At 38.2% G+C, this 22,393-nt stretch overlaps 1 protein-coding gene across 23 annotated transcripts in view; it reads right to left on the minus strand.

Moving 5' to 3' along the window:
• CACNA2D3 (calcium voltage-gated channel auxiliary subunit alpha2delta 3) overlaps nt 1–22,393 on the minus strand; it is a 531,247-nt gene that overhangs the window by 144,448 nt on the left and 364,406 nt on the right. For all 23 annotated transcript variants that reach the window (XR_007158072.2, XR_007158070.2, XR_007158069.2 and 20 more), the window contains 2 exons: nt 19,191–19,269; nt 11,170–11,303 (listed from right to left, as the gene is read on the minus strand). Coding sequence is in view for 20 of the 23 variants with exons in the window: in XM_013188465.3 (XP_013043919.1) it covers nt 11,170–11,303; nt 19,191–19,269 (213 nt within the window). In the remaining 3 variants the exon portion in view is untranslated. The remainder of the gene's footprint in view (nt 1–11,169; nt 11,304–19,190; nt 19,270–22,393) is intronic.

Consider the following 22,393-nt stretch of genomic DNA (forward strand, 5'->3'; position numbering starts at 1 on the left):
TCATTAAAAAAATCCGCAAAATTTCAGCATAAAAAATAAGAAGAAACAAATTGTGTGTAAAAATACTGCATAAATGCTACAGTGAGAAAGCCAGGAATTAAGCTTGGATAGATGTGTAAATGTACATTTTAGCTTTGTAAGGGAAGGTGGCATATTCCCTAAGCCAAGCAAATGAATCTTCATAAAATAGTGTTCAGGCTTTGTATAAATATTTGAGAATCAAATGCCCAATGTGTATTTTGAAAATAAATTAACAATTGCGAAAACTCACAGCAAGGTGGCCATCATGAGATCAAAGACAAACGGTTATCAGTAATGTGTATCAGTAATCAGTAAATGTCTTTAGGTAGTTATATTCATTAACAACAGACATGCCTTCCTAAATGTAGGATTCAACATAACATGGAAATCTAGAAACAAATTCTCCCTCTAGTTAGTGACTCATCACCTTCTGATTTTCATTTCTGTGTCATAGTAAAAACAGAAAATTCTCTGTGATACATACTGGAAATGAAAAGCATTTTCTGTCCCCTCACCTAGAGGGGCTGTATTTCGTTGGCAGACCACAGCTGGAAATGATCCTAACTGCTCTATCTCTAGTGTGCAGGTGTCTGCAAATGAGACCAATACTCTTTTTGGCATGAATACGCCTGTTAATCATATTCAACAGCAGAGCAATTCTCTGCAATTTGGATATAGTAACTGGTGACAGAACATACAGCAGGCGAACCGTACAGACAGTTGTAATTCTATGTATTCTTTTTAACATACATCCAATCAGTTTTCATATAAGAAGAAACAGTTATTTGGTGCAAAGTAATCGAGGCACAAGAGACATCGTATTTATGGTAAAAGCAACAGAGAAAACCTTAACAATTCATGAGAAAGTCCTAATATAATATCATTGCACTTTACAGCTCACAAAACAGCAAAATGTGTTCATATAACATTTAAAACTTACCAAATTCTCTGACTTCCAAAATTCAATCACATGATGTGTTTCAGGGATGTAACTGCTCTGAAACATTATTCAAGCTGTAAATACTGGACTGCCCCCATACTTCCATGAAATAAGTTTAATCAAACACAAGCAAGAACTCTGCAATTTTTAAGATCTGGATAAACAGCACTTGTAGGGGAACCCTGTAGAAAACACTATGATTTGAAAGATTTGAACATGGTTGTGTATTTTCATTTATTGCCCTTCTCATTTGAGATCTTATAGACAGATCGTTGCTTATTGTGATGACCTCTACTGTGTCTTCACACTATTCTTTTCGCCCCTTCTAAACAACTAGTAACTCTTACCTAATATTTTGAATGTAAATTATATTAGGAAGTCATCATTATTTAATCTTGTCATACATCCTCTACCCTAGTAGGTTTTTAGTGGTTTTGGAGTTCCAGGTAATAATATCAGCAATGGTCAGTGACAAAATTGGAGTCAGTGTTGTGAAGGAGAAAATTCTCATTAAAAAGGTCAGAACAAACTAAAAACGAGTGTGGCCTTAGAAAACAGCAAAAGAAATTGTGGATGGCCACATCATTCACCAGAAAAGGAAACAGAAATGGAGGTGCATTACCGAGAACTGCATTGTAGGATAATAATGGGATACGGTTATAGTGTCACTGGTGTATTCTCTGGAAAAAAAATCACGATCAAATATGACAAAATTTGTGAAACACACATATATTACTTTAAACATTAGAACTTGTAAATGCAAGGTGGAAGAACATTAGACAATTGTCAAAACACAAACATCTACAACATCTAAACTTAAATATATTAAGCATCTAAAATTTCCCTGTTCTCATTTGAAATAATTGAAAATCAAAAAGTAAAGAGCTATGTAATGTTCCCTTAGTAATCAAATTCTGAGAATATTTTAAAAAAGAAATGAATTTTTACTCTAAGAAACATTTCTGCAGGAACTGCTCTGCTTTGAAATTAAATATTTAGTGTCTATTTGCTCCAGTTATGAAAGATGAAAGTTAAAGTTACCCTATTATATAAAACACTAGAAGAGAATCTACATGAAGCTAGAAGCCAAGACATAACACTGCTCTGATTTCTATGCACTAATATAATGCTTGTCGTACTTGCGCCACACTGAGAGCAGAGCTGCTTAAGACCGAACTTTGCGGTGGCATTACAGCTGCTCGATGGTGTTGCAGGAAGAAGATAAAAATAAGTTCTATATCAAAGCCTCCAAGTGCAAAGAACTGTAAAATGCATTTAAAGAAATCAACTGCATATCTCAAGTCTGAAAAAGTAGGATTTTCATTTTGTATTTCTCATGCAAATGTACACTAGGAAAAATAATTTTAATAGTAATCCGTTTCAATAGAAATAAAGTACTGTAATATTTATAGTCTGTGCCAGAGTTATAATGACTGTGGGGCGAGAAGTGAAGTGTCTCAGCATGTTCCACATGTTTTTAACAGTTTCTAAAGGCTCTGGAGGCTATTAAATTTAATGAACCCATCTGCTATGAAATAGAGGTCCAAACATAATCAGTTTTCTCAGTGCCATATAATACAGATGGCATTCCATGTTCCACATCCCCAGCAGGAAATTTTATGTTCCTCTTTAAGTGCAGGACTTTTGTTTTTGTTTGTGGTTTTGATGTTTTAAACATCTTTTTGATGTACAGTGTATAGCATTTTATAGTGTAAATACTATATATGGCTATACACATGAAAAGTGTTAATTCATTAAAATAAATATTGCTATTTCCTTACAACATTTTTTCTAGTGGTTCTGACAACTAACAATTAGCTCTCTGTAGTAATATTCTGCACTTAATGAAATATATGAAAATTGCCATCACGTAGTATAAGTTCCATCACTAGCAATGGATTAAAGCAAACATCATTTATCAAAGTAGTTTACTTCAAAAGCCAAAAGGTACACACACATATCATGTATGGGCACAGCTGGTACCCATGCTTATGCGTGTCCTAATCTGTATTTATTGTATGGAGCAGCATACATATTCTTAAAGTATCAATATTACCATCGGGTCATTATGATCTTTATTTTCCTGTGCATGGCCTGATTTTCATTTCAGGAATGGGGGACAGTTCCCAAATTGTGCGTTTTACTGGGACACGCTGCACCATGTCTCTTGTACTGATGTTGTGCACAAGGGCTCTAAGCTCAAATTAAAATGGCACAGTGTTCCTTGCACTGATTAGCACCCTACTGCCTAACATAAGTAAATTGGATGTGCATTTGCTAACAAAAAAAGAACATCCATTGTTATTTTTGAGCTGCATCTTAAAAGATAATGAATATGCATTAATTCTATTCAGTTGAGAGGTTTATTCATTTACTATCTTGAGCACTCATTATGTTTTGACAGTTGACACAGATCTTACTGAATTTGAAACAGTTAATGTTGCTAATGGTAATTCATTTACTCTAGATTCAGCAGTAAAACAAACAGGTTAGAACTGTTCAGTAGCAAATGAGAATGCTTAATTATGGTGACTGGAAATTTTGGGCCACAGAAATCATAAAAGTCATGGCTCACAGATTGTTTTTATTGGACTGTCAGTGAAGATTTCCACAGACAACCCACTAATCATCAGCCTAAAGGGATATTGCACCTATATATAAGTATGTGCAGGATTTATTTTTTGTTATATGTACAAGTATCTGCAGTGATCACCATAGTTATTTTTTAAGTGCTATCTATAAGATCCCAGTGCAAATACAGCAGACCATAATTGCTGGAGCAGATGGTGTGCATCCTCAAACTGCAATCATTTTCTTACAGAAGCTTTGGAAAAGATGAAATAGTTGGAATTGTTTGTTGTTTTTTTTTTTTCCTAGGAAAATTAATTTAGGCTGCAGAGCTGATGAAAAGGCATTTCCTGGGCTACTTTTCATTTGTTATCCCATATTTCTGTTGTCAAAAGATGACTGTAGATCCATAGCAGACAAAGCAGTGCTTAAAGAACCTTATTTTAAGAACAAACTTACCTGATGGAATGCCTGATATCCAAGCATGGGATTTCCTTTTCCTGATTGAATTCACTTAAATAAATGTCAAAGCAAGAAATGGAAATTTTCTTGGGAACCTCAGAATCAGTCAATGTTGATGACTTGTTCTAATAAAGAACCATTAATCAGTAGAGATTAAGTGATGCTGACCACAAAGGAAAGTTTAGATCATGTAACCAACTCCTAGGTAGTATTGAGGAAAACAAAACAAAACAAACAAACAAACAAAACTCTTTTCTGATTTTTAAAACTGACATGAAAAGAAAAAAAAAATTACTGCCTGTGTGTAAATTTTCTTTTTGCAGCTGCTGATTAATGACATTTCCTGACATTCAGTTCTGCAGTGATTACCAATATTTACTTGCTGTAGATATACATGAGAATTCTGAACACTATGATGCATTTTAATGCATTCCAATACTACGATCTATAAGTTAGTTTTGAAATAGTGAACCTTTTACCATGATAAAAATGCTAATTACACCTACTTATTATAATAGCACAATTAACTTGTGCTACCAAAAATATTTGAAGGTATCTCTGGGAATAGAAGCTAGTGGAAATAGGGTAGTATTTAATTTTTGTTACTTCATAAAAGCTCTTCTGTGCATTGAGCACAAAGAAAATTGAGTGCATGGGAGAAGTAGTAAACAGCATAATACCTCACTCAAAACTCCTGGATGGAAAAAAGGCAAGCATAATAGCATAATAGGCTTTAGTTCAGTGGAGCTACCCCAACTTACTGCCACCATAAGGGGAAACAAGGTTGTTGGACAGGTTGCCTTACTAGCACAGCATCAGGCTCTTGGTTGGAAAATATTTCCAAAAAAAATCCTGTTTGTTTGGTTTTTGTTGTTGTTGTTTTTAATATATATATATATATATTTTTTTTTACAGCAATTGTAGAAATTAAACTAAAATCCATAATTTGATGCACATCTATGAGACGGGGGGAATAGCGTGAATGAAGAATGGACATATAGTACTTGAAGCAGAGTATGGAGTAAAAACCACTCACAGTTCATATTATGACAAGTCATGACCTGTAACGATTCTGAATGCTTTTTGTATTTTAATTAACTCAACTTCTGAAGCACCAGCCATCTCAAAATATTAAATAATAATTTGCCCTTTTTATGCAAAGGAATCCTCCAGATGGAAACTGAGCAGGGTCAACATGATAATGCATGCCTGAATCTGCTCACAGCTTGAAACTAATAGCCTGAAGGAGATGAACTCAATGGTGCATTAGATCCAGAGAATATCCTAAGGTACACTTGTGAGAAACAAATTTCACCAGGAAGAGTCAGCAAAGGTCCAAGTAGGTCAAGTTACATGCTCCAATAAACAAATTGTCAGTTGTAAGCATTTAAGCAGCAGGAACTCAGGTGCCAGTCCAGTCTTTATTTATTTATTTATTTATTTATTTATTTATTTATTTATTTATTTATTTATTTTTATTTCCTGCAGAAAAAAAGTAACGCTTCTCCACATTCCAGACACTATCAAGAGAGTGAATTAAGGGCTTCTCTACTTTATAGATAATTATCAGAATCCCCAAGAGACTAGTTCTATACATCAGTTTACTGGAATATCCCAGTGCCCAGGCACTTTTCCTTTTTCCCCCCAGTACCGTCATTTGTATTGACTTGCTATGGCTGCACATATGCTTAAAAGACGTCATTGACCATTTTAATATTATGCCCCTCCTAAAATACTTTTATATTTTATAATTATTATCTACTCAGCAAAAAGTGCCATTGGAAGCTTTCATTTAGAAATCCAAGTCCATTTTTAAGCACCCATTAAGGTATTTTATTTTCTGAAGCATTACGTACTTGTAGGCCCTACTGATGTTAAAGCAGCAATGTCAGATCCAAATCTGACCTAATTTTGAGGCAGAAAAGTTACACTGAGACTGATCTGTTGGAATGCTGTCCAGACTTCACCATCCAGGGCCCGCTGTATGGTTGTCCTACCTGCAACTCTTACAGAACAACGTCTAGGCTACGCAGCTGAACACCAACATGTAGCAAGATGGTCTCTTCTTCTATTACACTTCATCAAGAAGGATCTGCCTGTCCCCTCACTCTTGACACCCCAAATAATCTTTCCCATGGACTTGCACAGATCCAACGAAGCTTACTCCCAGTGCATATCAAACTACTGACTAGAGGGGTACAAATGGAAAAGAGACTGATGTTAGGGAAAGGTGTGGAATATAGAATCACAGGACAGAATCTGGAGACTACACACCAGCTGATATATTTGCATGCTTTAAAATCCCAACATCTTAGTCTAATGGTATTTACAGTGCCTAAGCTACCAGCCTGCTGCATGAATTACACTCCAACTGTTGTGAAGCTGACCTTGGAATTAGCTCAAGATAGCCTCTAAAGACCATTTCTCAAGTAAATTCCTGAACAGAGTACAACGAGGATCAGCCCAGTTCTCCACAAACCTAACTTCAAATGATTTCAGGAATTTATTAAATTCTTCTGAGAGTCAGTGACATGTTTTTAAGATTACATCACTCCTATGTCAGAAGAATCAGACTTCAAGTCAATGATAATGTTTCTGGCTGGATCCTAGTATGCTCCAGCATACTGCTGCTTGCTCTAAAACAGCACAGCAGGTCACATTTGGTGAGAAAAGAGCAGGGAAGGTATACTCCATCAAGACACAGTGACACCGATTACATCCATATGTGTGGTCCTGGCAATCTAGCCATGGTTGTTCTGACACTGCTGGATGTAAGAACATTTAAGTTTTCTGGCAAGACACTATTTCTTAGCTATCAGGGTCTAAGAGGCATCCAGGGAGGGGCGGGGACACAAACTGCCTGCAAAACTCAACAAGCCATGGGATGTAGAGGACCATTTAGGTGGCATTTTAATGCCAAAACACTAGAGATGGCTAAGGAATCGAAAATAGCTCTTGGGCATCTCTAGCTGAGGCAGAGGCACATCTGGTTTGTTATAAGGTTGCCTTTGTTGCTATTCCCAGACTTTGGTATCTGACTGTCCCAATTCATCCTGATTTTTTTTTTTTTTAATTGGGAGGGGAGAGGAGAGAGATGGTTTGCAGCTAAGCAGATCACTGTATTCTGGTTTTAAATCTTTTTTCTTGTACCATCCAACCCATTAAGGCCCTGAGTGGAGCTCTCAGACGTTTATACATGTGTGTGTGTATGTGCATAGGGATGTTAATTAGCCTGAGACAAAAGAATGAAAAAAGAAGAGAGAGAGCAGAACTTGAAACGGTGTTGTTTTGGAGTAAGAGAGCTAGCATTTGAGTAGTTCCTTCATTCAAGAATGCAACATCTCCACTGCATTTTTTTTTTTTTTTTAATTTCGTTTTCTCATCAACATCCCTGCCCTACGCTCCCTCTAGTGTTCTGAACTATGCACTTGCATCTACACACCCCGCATAATCCACAGAATCACAGAATCATTTAGGTTGGAAGAGACCTCCAAGATCACCTAGTCCAACCTCTGACCTAACACTAACAAGTCCTCCACTAAACCATATCACTAAGCTCTAAATCTAAACATCTCTTAAAGATCTCTTAAAGGTCTTAAAGACCTCCAGGGATGGGGACTCAACCACTTCCCTGGGCAGCCCATTCCAATGCCTAACAACCCTTTCAGTAAAGAAGTTCTTCCTAATACCCAACCTAAACCTCCCCTGGTGCAACTTTAGCCCATTCCCCCTCATCCTGTCACCAGACACGTGGGAGAATAGACCAACCCCCACCTCGCTACAGCCTCCTTTAAGGTACCTGTAGAGTGCGATAAGGTCACCCCTGAGCCTCCTCTTCTCCAGGCTGAACGATTCCAGCTCCCTCGTAAGACTTGTTCTCCAGAACCCTCACCAAATTCGTTGCCCTTCTCTGGACTTGCTTGAGCACCTCCATGTCCTTCTTGTAGCGAGGGGCCGAAAACTGAACACAGTACTTGAGGTGCGGCCTCACCAGAGCTGAGTACAGGGGGACAATCACCTCCCTAGACCTGCTGGCCACACTGCTTCTTATACAAGCCAGGATGCTGCTGGCCTTCTTGGCCACCTGAGCACACTGCTGGCTCATATTCAGCCAGCTATCAACCAGTGCTCCCAGGTCCTTCTCTGCCAGGCAGCTTTCCAACCACTCATCTCCCAGCCTGTAGCGCTGCTTGGGGTTGTTGTGCCCCAGGTGCAGGACCCGGCACTTGGCCTTATTGAACCTCATACAGTTGGCCTCAGCCCATCGGTCCAGCCTATCCAGATCCTCCTACGGAGCCTTCCTACCCTCGAGCAGATCAACACACACACCTAACTTGGTGTCGTCTGCAAACTTACTGAGGGTGCATTCGATCCCCTCATCCAGATCGTCGATAAAGATATTAAAGAGGACTGGCCCCAGTACTGAGTCCTGGGGGACTCCACTAGTGACCAGCCTCCAACTGGATTTAACTCCATTCACCACGACTCTTTGGGCCCAGCTACCCAGCTAGTTTCTTAATTCTGAAACAGAATTTTGTACTTGGTTGGTAGGGAAAAGGAAGAACTTGGTGTTGAGAAAGAAAGATTTCATTTGCAACAACACTTTTAATCCAAGATTCAAAGGCCAATAGCAAAAAGGAGAGTTGCACTAAAACACCAATTACATGGATCTTTTTCTGCTACTCTCTCTAGCAAATAGACAAACTCCCTTTAACATATACACGTTGATTACTTCAAGAATATAAATCCAAGCGGTGAATGAGAAACAGATTTTCTTAGTCATCTCCCCATTTCATGGAATGAAAAAGAGGTAGTTTTCTTCTCACCCTGTTGCATTTCAATAACAGAAAGAGAACACAGAAGAAACTGGATTAACACCTTCTTAAAAAAAGGAATAGAGATGAGTAAAGTTGCTCCGAAAAAATAAAACCTTATGTCCACGCAAGTTTTTGTTTCTTCTGAGTAGCTACGGTTTTAGTATTTATTTTATATTACCCATAGCACCAGCTGAAGAATAGGAAGGACCTAAACAAATGAGAAGATGAAGCAAAACTCTATTCACAGCATGGTTGTGGGTTTTTTGGGTTTGTTTTTGTGATTTTTTTTAAGATTTTTGCGTCAATTTAAACCTCCAGAAAGCATTCCAGACTTTCAAAACAAATGAAAAATCACATTAAAAAAAAAAAAAAAAGTGAAGCCGGTGAGTTTTTCCTGCCTTGCCCTATTTTTCCAGAGGTATATAGAACAAAAAGAAGAAAAAAAAATTGCCACTAGTCATCTGTGATCTTCTATTCATTACATTAAATACTTGGCATCATATTGTACCATATGACAGATATTTGCTGCAAACTCCTGTTCTATGGATAACATAGAACCAAACCAAAATACTTTAACTGGATTAAAAAAAAATAAGAAAATAAACTAAAAACTATTTTAGATCAACACATGAAAATGAACAACCCTTATCTACAAATCTGAATTTTTACCCCAAATGATACTAAAAAAGATGGTGCGCTCAGTCACTGCATAACAGAAAATTCTGCTTCAACTCTAATGTTTCACAGGATATCAAGTTAAAATTAGAAGGTTGCGACAAATTTGTTAACAGATCACCCATTCAATCCACACTAAAAGGCAGAATCTTCTTGCTGTTCTTCCCCCAGGACATCACAGTTGTCACCTAGCTGTTCATCTACCTTTCTATACTAAAAATATTGATTCTTGTCAATCTGTTTTTATACTGACTTATTCATATATTCTGTATGTTTTAAAACATACAGAAGAAATGGTTACTCAATCCAATCAATTTCTGTTCAATGTCCATTTTTAGTAAGAAAAATGTACATTTGGAGGTCATTGTAGTGGGTTTACGTGGCAAGGTTTTGGTAGCAGGGGGCCATAGGGGTGGCTTCTGTGAGAAGGATGTAGAAAGCTGCCCCATGTTTGGTAAGGGCCCCACTGCTGACCAGAGCTGAGCCAATAAGTGATGTTGTTTTGCGCCTCTGTGAGAGCATATTTAAGACAGGGGAAAAAAAATGCTGTGACACACAGCAGCTGGGAGAGTGAGAGGAGTGAGGAACAGCCTTGCAGGTGCCAAGGTCAGTGAAGAAGGAGGGGGAGAGGTGCTCCAGGCACTGGAGCAGAAGTCCCCTGCGGCCTGTGGTGAGGACCATGGTGAAGCAGGTTGTCCCCCTGCAGCCCATGGAGTACCACGGTGGAGTAGGATTCCACGCTGCAGCCCGTGGAGGAGACCACGGTGGAGCAGGTGGACCTGCACCAACAGAGACTGCACCCTGTGGAAGACCCCTGCCGGAGCAGATTCCGGGCTGGACCTGCAGCCCGTGGAGAGGAGACCACGCAGGAGCAGGTGACCTGGCAGAAGCTGCTGCCCGTGGGGTTCCAGGTTGGAGCAGTTTGCTCCTGAGGGATGGACCCTGTGGTACGGACCCATATCTGGAGCAGTTCTTGAAGAGCTGCTGCCTGTGGGCAGCCCACGCCAGATCAGTTCACCAAGGACTGCATCCCGTGGGAGGGACCCCACAGCACAGGGGACGAGAGTGACTGAGAAGGAGCAGCGGAGAAGAAGCGCTATAGACTGACCATGATCCCCATTCCCCTGTTCTCCTGCGCCACTCGGGGGGGGGAGGAGGTGGAAGAGGGTGGATGGGGGGGAAGGTGCTTTTGGTTTCTTTCCTTTGTTTCTCACTTCCCTAGCTTGTTAGTAATAAGCAATAAATCTTACTATCTCCCTATGCTGAGTCTGTTTTGCCCATCACGATAATTACTGTGCGATCTCCTCATCCTTATCTCAACCCTTGAGCCCTTTTCATCGTATTTTCTCCCCGTTCCTCTTTCAGGAGGGGGAGTGAGAGAGCGGTTGTGGTGGAGCTCGGCCGCCCACCCGAGTAAAACCACCAGTCATAAATTCAAAAATGATGCTGTGACTCACGTTTGTTTCATTGTTTTCTATGTAATTTACAATGTATAAGTATCTGCTGAAGTTCAGTAATTTCAAACTATTTGATTGTAACAAAGATATCAAATCCTGATTTTCACATAGAATTGGAGCATTCCAGTGACAAAAATACACACCTAGTGTTTTTACTACAACGGTTATACTCCAAATTCCTAATTATATGTAGTAAACCTATATTAAATACTTTCTTATGCAGACTTACAGTGCTGTCAACATATGCTTCAGTCCATACTACATCATGCTCTTGGTCAATAACCTTCGGTCGGCTAAGAACGTGGAGGTATTCCATGACATTCTCTTGAACATCAGCTAAAGTAGAAATCTGAGTAAAAAAGCCTGTGAAAACACACAGTTTGAAGTTATAAACCAGGCAGAACAAATTAAAGAAGATTTCAACATGAAGTATGATATGTTATGTCTTTATTTTTTTTTCTGCTTGTTTATTTGCAAAGGAGAAATGCAATGAAGGAATGTTTTATGAGAAGCAGCCTCAAGCAGTAGCAACCAGTGAAAGAAGTCCGTAAAACTCTTGGCCATTCTTGGAGAGCTACATTCCCAAGACTGCTATAAATCACTGCATGGCCTGTCCCAAACTCTCTATTTCCAGAAACCTTTTGTTGCTTGATAGTAAAGAATTTTTGGGATTTTTTGTTTCTAAATGGTGCATACTTTAAAAATATAAACTGGTATCAATACCTTTGTACAAAAACATCTCATCCAAAGTTTGTCTGGTTTCAAGCAGCATTACTGATTAGAACTACAGACACAAAACAGTAGCTGACAATGTTCTAAAATGCTCATCCTTGTAGAATGTTACTAAACCTCAGATAACAGCAATATGTTATTTTCCCAGGTCACCAGAAATGGAGACTGCAACTAGAATTGCTTGGCTAAGTGATCACAGCTTTGTTAATCCTTTGAAACATCTCCTACAACCTGAGAGCACTGAGAACAGCAGAGGCCACCGCTGTTTGAGCTGTCACCACTTCCTTACCACTGCTTAGACGTCAAGTACCTTTACAACACAGTGACCTTGGCATCTGGAGCCCACATCATGAAAAGGTTACAAAGGACTGACAAATTTCAAGGTTATAGTTTCATCAGGCCTTACTTAGCTGCTTCAAATGCCCTTAGTATACATTCATTTCCTTTAGTAAGAAAAGAACAATATGGAATTTTCATGAAAGGTCTTGACACAATTTTAGTCTTTTGATATGATCATATCTGCTGTGGAGCTTCAGTATCAAGCTTCAGCAGAAAACTCGGCAGCTTGAAAGAACTTCTGAGCTGTGCTTATTACAGACAGGGCCAGGCCTGGCAAGGTTGCAAGGGTGCTCTGTGGTCTGAAAGCTAGAACTTTCTGATTCGGTACGTTTGCCAATAATTTGTGGAGTACAAAACTGATGTTTCTACATAAATTCCATCTCATGCCAGCCATAGATTTACGTGTATATATTAAGACACAGTGTAAGGACAGACTTAAGGGCAGAGATCTATAAAATGACAATTCATAGAAGTTGTTTAATGAATATTTTCAACTTAATAAGAAAAAAGTTTTTCCCCATAATCAATTTTATTATACTATCAAGTCAGATATTCATAGTATAGTAGTATAGTATTCGAACTCATAGTATACTATATACTATGCTCATAATACAGTATACAGTATACTGTTAAAATATTCAGGATTCTACTTAAGGAATTTTATTTAAAATTTATTTTTTTCTGTTAAGTCTAGTATTGTGTGAGGAGATTAACCGAACGCTAAACACAATATTAAGGCAAGTTTTTTTTTTGCCTGAGGTGTTGAAAATATTTTCTGACAGAGTAAATTGATTGACATAAGTTTAATTAGGGAACCTGTACTTGAAAACGTGGAATTCTATGTATGAATTCAATTCCATGTTGAAAAGAATAAAAAATATAGCATGATTTCACCAATTATTGCCTTAGAACACTTATGAGAAAATGCAATGCTTAAATTACTCTTCCTGAAATGCTGCCTCCTCCAATTTTGTCACTGCTGAGACTACAAAATCAAAATGTGAGGTTCTCTCTCCTGTGGGTAATAAGGGATATTTCACTATCTGGTCCTTTTCATTTGGTGTAAATGAATGTCAATACTTACTCAAGATATGATAATTTGCCAATACCAGCTATTCACATAACTTTATAACTTATATATATATATACACACGTATGTATGTATATTTACACACTGTAGCTTATAAACCTTTCAGTCAAGGATTCAAAATACACCAGAACTGTGTGGACCCCTCATTTTACAGCAGGTGATCTACACTTTCCTTAACGCAGTTCTAAGTGTCTGAATTCTGGTATGCCTCATTTCAGAAATCTTAAAAGAGAACCAATATTGGAAGCCATTTGTTCGGCACTGTTCACACCTCAAGTTACATACTCAAAAACCGAGGTCACTCACAGAAATTCAGGAAAAAAAAGCAGAAGCACAAGTAGACTACAAAGCGTTTTGCCTTTCTTCCTTCTACTTAAAATAGTGTACAATGTCTGTAAATCAGGATTCAGATCACTAAAAGGAAAGAGCACACAAAACACTGCTCATTTCTTTGTGGGAGACGTGCAAAAGGGGACCTCCAGTTATGTTCACCTCTCCTGTTCTCCTGCTACCAAAATACATACTTTCAATTGTCCCCATGGACAACCATAATTGCCCTTAGAGAACAGACTTAGTCACTGTTTTGTTTCAGTGTTTTCTATGCAATTTTATATCACCACTCCAGTATTATCTGTTCTGTTTAGCTCATGAACTTTTCAGTACTGTCCTGGTTTCAGCTGGGATAGAGTTGATTTTCCTCCTAGTAGCTGGTAGGGTGCTATGCTTTGGGTTGGGATGAGAGGAGTGCTGATAACATGCTGATGTTTTAACTGTTGCAGAGCAGTGCTTACACCAAGCCAAGGACTTTTCAGCTTCTCGCTCTGTCCTGCCAGCGAGCAGGCTAGGGGTGCAGCAGGAGCTGGGAGGGGACAGACCCAGGACAGCTGACCCAAACTGGCCAAAGGGGTATTCCATACCATCTGGCATCATGTTAAACAAATTTTTAGGGGTGGTTAGCCGGGGTGGAGGGGCCGGCTGCTTGGGGATAGGCTGGGCATCGGTCAGCGGGTGGTGAGCAATTGCATTGGGCATCACTTGTTTCATACACATTGTTAGTAGTAGTACTATTATTATTATTATTATTATTATTTTCCTGTCTTAATAAACTGTCTTTATCTCAACTCACAGGCTTCACTTTCCCGTTTCTCTCCCCCATACCAGAGATGGAGGGGGGAGGGTGAGCGAACGGCTGTGTGGTGCTTAGCTGCCAACCGGGTTAAACTACAAGTACATATCATGCCAATATTTGCACTTCTCTTACAACAGTGTGCAAAATTGTAAACGGAGCAGATATCTGCTTGAACTAAGTGCTGTACAGTGAACAAAAGGGTAACACCTGTACTTATACCCTTAATATATATTAAATAATGTCTAAAATGTCAGAGCAGATTAACTGCTTGAAAAATTGGCATTGCATCTAAGGCGATGAAAAGGTCATTTTTAATCAAACAATACTTTCACACCCATACATATTGAAATCAGTTAGTTAACACTTTTCAATATCATACTTCAATTAAATTCAAAACCTCAAAGGCTCACTTAAAAAACACTTGGATGTCTATGCCTCGAAATTTATTTAATCACAGCTTATAAGTTACTTTTCAGATAGAGAATACCTTGCCAGAATTTACTCTGATTGCCTCCTGAAAGTTTTAATGTCAGTTTTTCAAGTGAAAAAAATAGCTTTTTAACACTTCAAAGTCTGATACACATTACAAGACACTGATAATGGTGAACATTGTAGGTTTTTTTGATGGTGGTGTGTTATCGTTCGTTTAGAAGAGATACATCTGGACCAAATACAGCCAACTTGAGCAGACACCTACTTGAGCAGTTTATTCACAAGTATTGTTAATATGGATGGGTATTACATTAGATATTTCTCCTTGTAGTGTTTTTAAGAATTCCTTTTCTCATATCTGATAGGACACCTTACATAATATCACAAAACTCTCCAGGCAGCATGTTACATTCAAAATATTCATTTCTTGCTGTAGTACTTGCAAAACGTATCCCTAAACTGCACAATAGAGAGAACATTTTTTTATCCTAATTTCCTAAGACTAAAAGAGATAATGATTAAGTCTATCTGTTATTCTGAATCAATTTCAAACAAACTTAAAGAAATAAAGGTCTCAAAGACAAATAAAAATTTGTGGCTCTGCCCAGAGTGAAAGTGACATTGAGCATCCTGTTTGGAAGGAGCTAGATGGTAAATCAGCACATGTATACTGGCATGCATGTAGTTGCAGGCTAGCTGTGCAGTGCTCCTTGCCAGAGAGTATGACAGCTAGAGAAGTCAAGGTTAGCAAGTGGAGGAAAAAGAGTTTAGCGTGAAAAATATATATATATCATTTCTGTATTTCACAGATCATATATCAGGCTGCAACAGAAGGAAAGTTGAAAGAAAAAATGTTGAAGACTTTATACTTTTTTAATTGGTTAGTTTCAAATAACTAAGTTTAAAGAAATGTAAAAATTGCTGCTAAAGATATGCAAAAGACAAGTCTTAGATGAAGATAGTGTCAACCATATGGATTCTCTCAAGGTTTTTTATAATGTGATCACAGGTGTGGGTTTCATTTTCAATCTTTGCAAAGTTCCTTGAAGATTTAGTCTGTTTAAATATGGTTTGTATCCTTACAAATATGGTTTGTGTGCTTTTGTAATTCACATTAGGAAAACTTAACAAAGATTTTAGCATTTCCATGAGTCATTTAATACAAAGTTAGCTATCTTTTATGAATTTATGGTTCATCTATTTACTTATTTATATAAAAGGTTGTTTTCCTATAGTTCTAGTTCCCATTACAGAAAAGAGAAAGGAATTGCAAAAGCTACACAAATTACCTTTCCCATATTTTGATGCTTGTTCTAATATTTGGTTTTGGATTTTCTCGTGTTGGGAAAACTCCACCAAAAGTTACTATAGCATAGCTAGAGACAGCATTGGGTAATATTCTCTTAGTTCATTTTCCCTGGTACATTTAGACATGTTGATGATTCACATGTTCATAACTGTGCGTAACAAATGTCAAACCTCACAGGAATTAGCTTCCTACACTGATAAATTAAACTCCTATCCAGAGATCAAATGGGTTTAAAAACCTTACTCTTCCCATACCAAGGTTTTATCATCAGATAAAGACATGCTCTGAAATTCTGAGCACAGTTGCTGAGGCCATGTAAACAACAGCAGCAAACCTATGCTTAAATTTTTGCATTCTAACACCTGCTTCTTAGTTCCCTGGTGTGTGACTTATGCTACCCCAGAGCTCCTTGCAGTCAGCACTAATTTTTGTCCCCAGCAGGAAAAACTCGTGAAGGAAACGGGTAAGATTTGGTAATGACAAGCATGAGATACGTATAACAATGTAGTTAAACAAAGATACTTATGCTCTGCAAGAGGGCTGCCTTTCCATATTACACAGTCCATTACAGTTTTTGGATAGGTTCCTTTCCTCTAAAATGTCCACCATTAGACATGGAACTTTTAAAAATGCCTCCAACAGATTTTTTTTAGATAGAGTGCAGCACTTCTCATTTTCTGGACACACGTAAAATAAATGTAACATTATTGCAACTAATAAAACATCAGAATTAAAAAAAAAATCCTCTTTGCATAGGGACCGAGGGGGAATTCATTGTTTCACTGCAGCTGTAAGGTTCCCATGGAGAATTCACCCCCTCCCCCTAAGAGGCCTCTCAAGCAGGTGAACAGTATCTGTAGCTGGCTGCCTGCCACTCCCCACAATAGCCCAGAGTGCAGGAGGTGCTGGGGTCATGATATTAATGGGAATGGATGTGACTGGGGCTTCCTGTAAGCAACTCTTCTCTGCTAATACAATAGTCTATAAACTGCTACAGCTGGGGCACAATTTGCCTCAGGGCTGATCTGTCCTCTGCTGGCAGTTAGATAGCCGCTATCAGACCTCTGATATTGAAAGCATTTTCTCTTCAGTGCTTTCCCAGCTTCTGCTCCTTTGTACTGATGAATCCACTCCTTTGTCCATTTTGCAATATGCCAGCCGCAGCGATGCTGGGTAATTAATAAACATTCAAAACAGAGGCTGTTAAATTGCTAATGCAACAGAGAAATTCACTGGAAAAAAAAATTAATGCTGTCTGTTTTGTTAGTAACACATTAACTCCCATCTTTCTCTTACAGCTTTCTACTGGAAGTGACTGCTGAGGGAAAGGTAGTAAGTGCTTACTTTAAAATCTGGCACATGCACACTGTGCATTTAGGAAACTCTTACTTTTGTTCACTTGAGGATGTTAGTAAATCTTAATTCTTTTCCTTCATGTGCACTGGCTCACGATACAGAAGACTTGAACCATTGCAAATTTCACAAACCACTCTAGAGGGTCATTGGGGTTCTTGAATGTTTTAATGTATTTAAAATGGTTTGGTGTTTTGCTTCATTAAGCGAACTCCCTCTAGATATGCCTTACTTATACACAGAAATGTAACAGAAAAAGGGGAGGGGTGAGGTTATGTTGTTGAAGGTTTCACCATCAGAATCTAGAAGCTAAATACGTTTTGCAAGGTGGTATGAATTTCCCCTGTGACCCTTTTGGATGGAAAGGACTGCTGTCCACAGTCCAGTCAACTGGAAACCCTGCAAACAGCCTTCATCTATATTGTGCTTCCAAGGGGAAAATCACTGCAAGGAAAATTGATTTTAGGGCCATTGACCCTCAGTGACAACAACATACTTTGGCCCACCCATGCAAGTAGTAAACTGCAGTCCATTGCATGGCCATTCAGCCAATCTTTAGACCAGCTTTAGACTGCTCATCTGTCTGTGCTGTAATCCCTCCTTTCACTAAAAGAAAATGGGTGAGCTGTAGCTGAAAACTGTAAAGGAAAAACTCTAAATCCATACTGCCTGACATGACGATTTACGTTGAATCCAATTATGATTTTCAAACCTATAAGAAAGTATTTATTTACTGATTAGAGGTAAAAGATTTTTTGAATTGTAAGCTACCAGAAAGCAGGTATTGTACCTACTAAACAGAGTTTAAAAAAAAAAAATGTATAGAAGAAACAGTCATTAAACTGCATTAAACTGTTTAGTTGATCTAGTTTGTAAGATTCTGACTGGAAGCAACGTCTCTGAAAAGAACAAAGTAGTCCTGAAGAATGACAAAGGTGACCCCTCTGAGAATAAAGACATGGACCAGATGATCTAGTGAGGTAGTCTCTATTGCCTGGTCCTAATTTCTGACTTTCTGTACTTAGATCTTTATGAATCTGAAGAGCAGGGCTAAAAAGCTAAAAGATTTTGTTGATTAAATTGTCTTCAAAAAGATGCTTCAAAGGATTCTTATACTATTACTTAAGCTAAATTATAGTGTAATATTAGCTGATTAAGACAAGACTTCAAACTAAGTAATTTCCATCAGCTGGACATAACAGTAGTTAAAGAAATAATGACTAAATGGATAGCACCTGATGCAATTCATCATAATGTAATGTGGCAAAAAGGAAAATAAGTGTTTTGTCTTTTTTTTTTTATTTCCAAGAGGAAAGGAAAACCTGAAGAATAATTATTTTTTTGAGTGTGCTTTTTTTTTCCTCTGAATCATTCTTACTTATTTACTTATATTAGTCAATCCTTTTACTGTAGCATCTCAGCATCTTACATGTTTTAATGCGCCTTCCTTACAGAATATAAACCTGTTTTTTCAATTACACTGCCAGCTCCTCAAGGGACAGGATGTCTGGTGTTTTACATACCGTGCCTAACTCAACAGGACTTACACCCAGTGTTTTTATGTACCAAAGTAACTGTGACCAGTAGTAACAGCTACAATAGGACAACCAATTTGAAACTAAGGTCTGGTCTCTGAACTAAAATTTAAGACCACATCTTAAAAAGATTCAGATGTTTTAAGAAAGAAAATATATTTTAAATTGTGTGCTATGGAAAAATAAGTTTTTTTCTTCCTGGAAAAAAAACAACCCCATCCTCTTTGATTAGTTGTCAGTGGCACTGTACCTGTAAAACAGGTCAGGTATGCAGGAAGACCCAGGGATACAGTTTCGAAAGCAAGGCTTTCACTGTTGAAGGTTAACTAACCTTTGTTAGCACAGGCCATCCACTTCAGGTTATCAGCAAAAGCAGCTTCTCTTCCAATCAGATAGGTAAAAATACGAACCTGAAAATACAATGAAGAGATCAAGTCAATTAATGCTGCAGCCGTTTAAAACCTACACAGTGGAACTTCCCATACAGATATGCAGTTCAGGTATGGATAGACCCTTTTTAAGAAATTATTACTGCAAGTAATGTCTTCATGACGAAACATGGCTTTTATTCGATGTAACAGAATGGCTGATCTCTTTTGATGTTTCTGATCTCTGACATGTAACAAAAGTTTAGGTTAAATGGCAGAAGTATAAGCGAGAATAAACTAAAACCATGAGAGTACATGACAAAACCGTGTTTTAGGCAAATCTGTTCTGCATTTATGACTTCAGAAAATTGCTGTGGTGCGGAAGAAGAGGCATAATTAGTAAATACTTCTATAGATGAAGAATCTGAAACTCCAGGCAAGCAAATTCCCATTGGTTTTCAAAATTCATATGCCATTGTCCCTGTGTCAGCCTAGAGGCAGGTACCCACAGGTGGTACTTGTGCAATCATCAAGTGATAAATTGAAGACTCACGTGCAGGGTTGCCACAATTCCAGATAAAAGCATCTGTGCCAAGAGCCACACCACTGGGCTATGCATGTGCATGCACAGATATACACAAAAGGACATCTGTCCAGAAATCCTGCAAATGCAAAATATTTGCCTCATATCCCCTTTTCTCTTCAGATAAACATACGTTAAGGAGTCCTTCCAATCAAGCAGATCAACCACAACTTTATTGTATTTACTGCAAAATAGTATCTGTTTCATCTGTGTATGCTGACTCTATGCTACTTTCTTTTAACAGGAGTGGGTGAATTAACATGAGCTGATGTTATTTTCAGTAATGTGGACAGCAATAAGTAGTGCTAAAATACCTGCATACTGACCTACGCTATCTCCGCTAAATAATTTTCACTAACACAGCACGCTGATATCAAACTCCATGATAGTTTTTGCAATGTGATGCTCTTTACACACCCTCTGGCTTAGGTAGCTAAATCCAAGATTAGTGTTAAGGATTTGTCTTTCAGGTTTGATAGAAGCTCAGACATAGAATTTGGACATCTGAAAGATTTTTTTGTTTGTTTTGAAGGGGTATCATGGTCATTCCCAGTCATAGTCTTCCATTATCAGATATTTCTAGCAAATACTCTATTTGTTTTTTCTCAAAGCATCACAGTTGTCAAGTTTGTCCAAAATAAAACTTTAAAGTACATGGCATGCTATCTGGGAGGTAATAGTCTTGTACTCCTTCTCTTTTTTTTTTAGCTTTGATCTTTTTGTTAGCATTATTACTGCTTTGTGGCTTTTTCATGATCAAGATTAGCATCAGTTTTATGCCTAATGCGATACTGTTTGGAGAACTCTGTTCTGTCAAAAAAGATCATCAGTTATTCATCTCTAACTTCTGTGAGTCTACAGATATAATTTGATATGGCCCATATAACACACAACACAAAAGGAAACTTTTTCCAGGATGCAGATGAAAAACTCTATACAAGAAATAATGAGACTTCAGGTATGAGAGCTAAAACTTTGAAGATTTCTATGGTATTATAGCTTTCCCTGTTTTTTTGGTGTTTTTTTTTTTTGGGGGGGGGGGGGGGGGTTGTTTTGTTGTTGTTGTTTTTTACTGGTACAGAAAAACATAAAATTGTATATCAATATTAAAAATGCTTGAGGGCTGGAAAAAAGTAAAGTTAGTACATAGCAGATTATCCCCTTGCAAGCTTCAATCTGGCCTGGAAATTTCAGAGGAAATTAGATTTATATAATTAAGGCCATGACTTCCAAGACATTAGCAGTGTCAGAATGGATACAGGAAGAAATGAAATGAAACGTTGAAAAAAAAAACAACAACCTGAGAAAGGTTATTTGGCTCTGCCCCACACAGAAGACTTGCACTTAACTAAATTATGAGAGAAATAAACAACTTTTTTTCAGGAGTATAGGACGATTTCTGAGGAGGAAATTACTCTTTCAGTTGGTCAATACCAGTTATGTGCCCTGTTGCAAAATGCAAAAACGGTTTTCACATTTTAGATGTGAGAAAAAAGCAGCACTGTGTGCAAAGGTTGTGACCAGGCTTTTAAATTCCTTTAAAGACAACATCTCCAGCAATAGCCTTACGTCAGAGAATCAATTCTCATTTTTATGAATAAGTGCATTCACACACACAAATGCATGCACAATTCTCATCTGAAAAGCACAGTAGCAGATAGCTTATTCAAGACCTGAATAAAATCCATCTAGAGCTATTTGTTACAAGAATAAGTTGCTCACAAATTGCCTGAAAGTAGGAAGTGGAGTATCCGCTTGTTATTATTAGGAGAAATACTGTTTTGAAGAAAAACTGAAGGCTACCCAGACATCCTGGACAGAACGCACACCTAACAAGGTCATGGCGCATCCCAAGCTGGGGGAATGGCCCCAGCGGGGCAAGGCCACTTCTCAAGGGGACCTCAACATGCTGAATGCCTGGGCTGACAGCATCTTCATGAGGTTCAACATGAAAACATCCTGTATCTGGCATGGAAAAAAAAAAAAAAACATGCACTAGCACAGGTAACAGGGAGATGGTTAGAAGGCAACTTCACAGAAAACTGCCTTGGGTCCATGGTGAACAAGAAGCAGGGAGCCCTTAAGGCAAAAGAGGTCAAGTTCATACTGGGCTGTATAAGCAAGGTGTACACCAGTGAGATTATTCCTCTCTATTCCAGGAGTAATGTCACCCCACCACACACACCAGTTTTGGACTTCCCTATACAAGACAGACACTGACTCACTGACTCATTCTTCTTGAATGTGGCCTCTAAGATGGCAAGGGGGAAAAGTCAGAACAACAGAAATTCTGAACAGTTCTAAGGAAAAACCTTTTAATCATGAGGGTAACAAAATATAAGACGACATTGTCCAGAGAATTTGTAGAACCTGCATCCTGGGAGATATGCAAGATCTGGACAGACGAGTTCCTGAACAGACTGATCTAATTTCACCTTCTCTGAACAAGTTTATTTTCCACAAAAGTTTTAAAATGTACTTGGAGGATTTCTCTCTTTACTCTCAGTTGTGATACTATAGTCCTCATTGTCCCTTTTCCAGTTTTCTTAATGGCCAAATCCTCTTTCTAGGCATACAGTGTCT

This window comes from Anser cygnoides, chromosome 10 (assembly GCF_040182565.1).
Source record: "Anser cygnoides isolate HZ-2024a breed goose chromosome 10, Taihu_goose_T2T_genome, whole genome shotgun sequence".
NCBI lineage: Eukaryota > Metazoa > Chordata > Aves > Anseriformes > Anatidae > Anser > Anser cygnoides.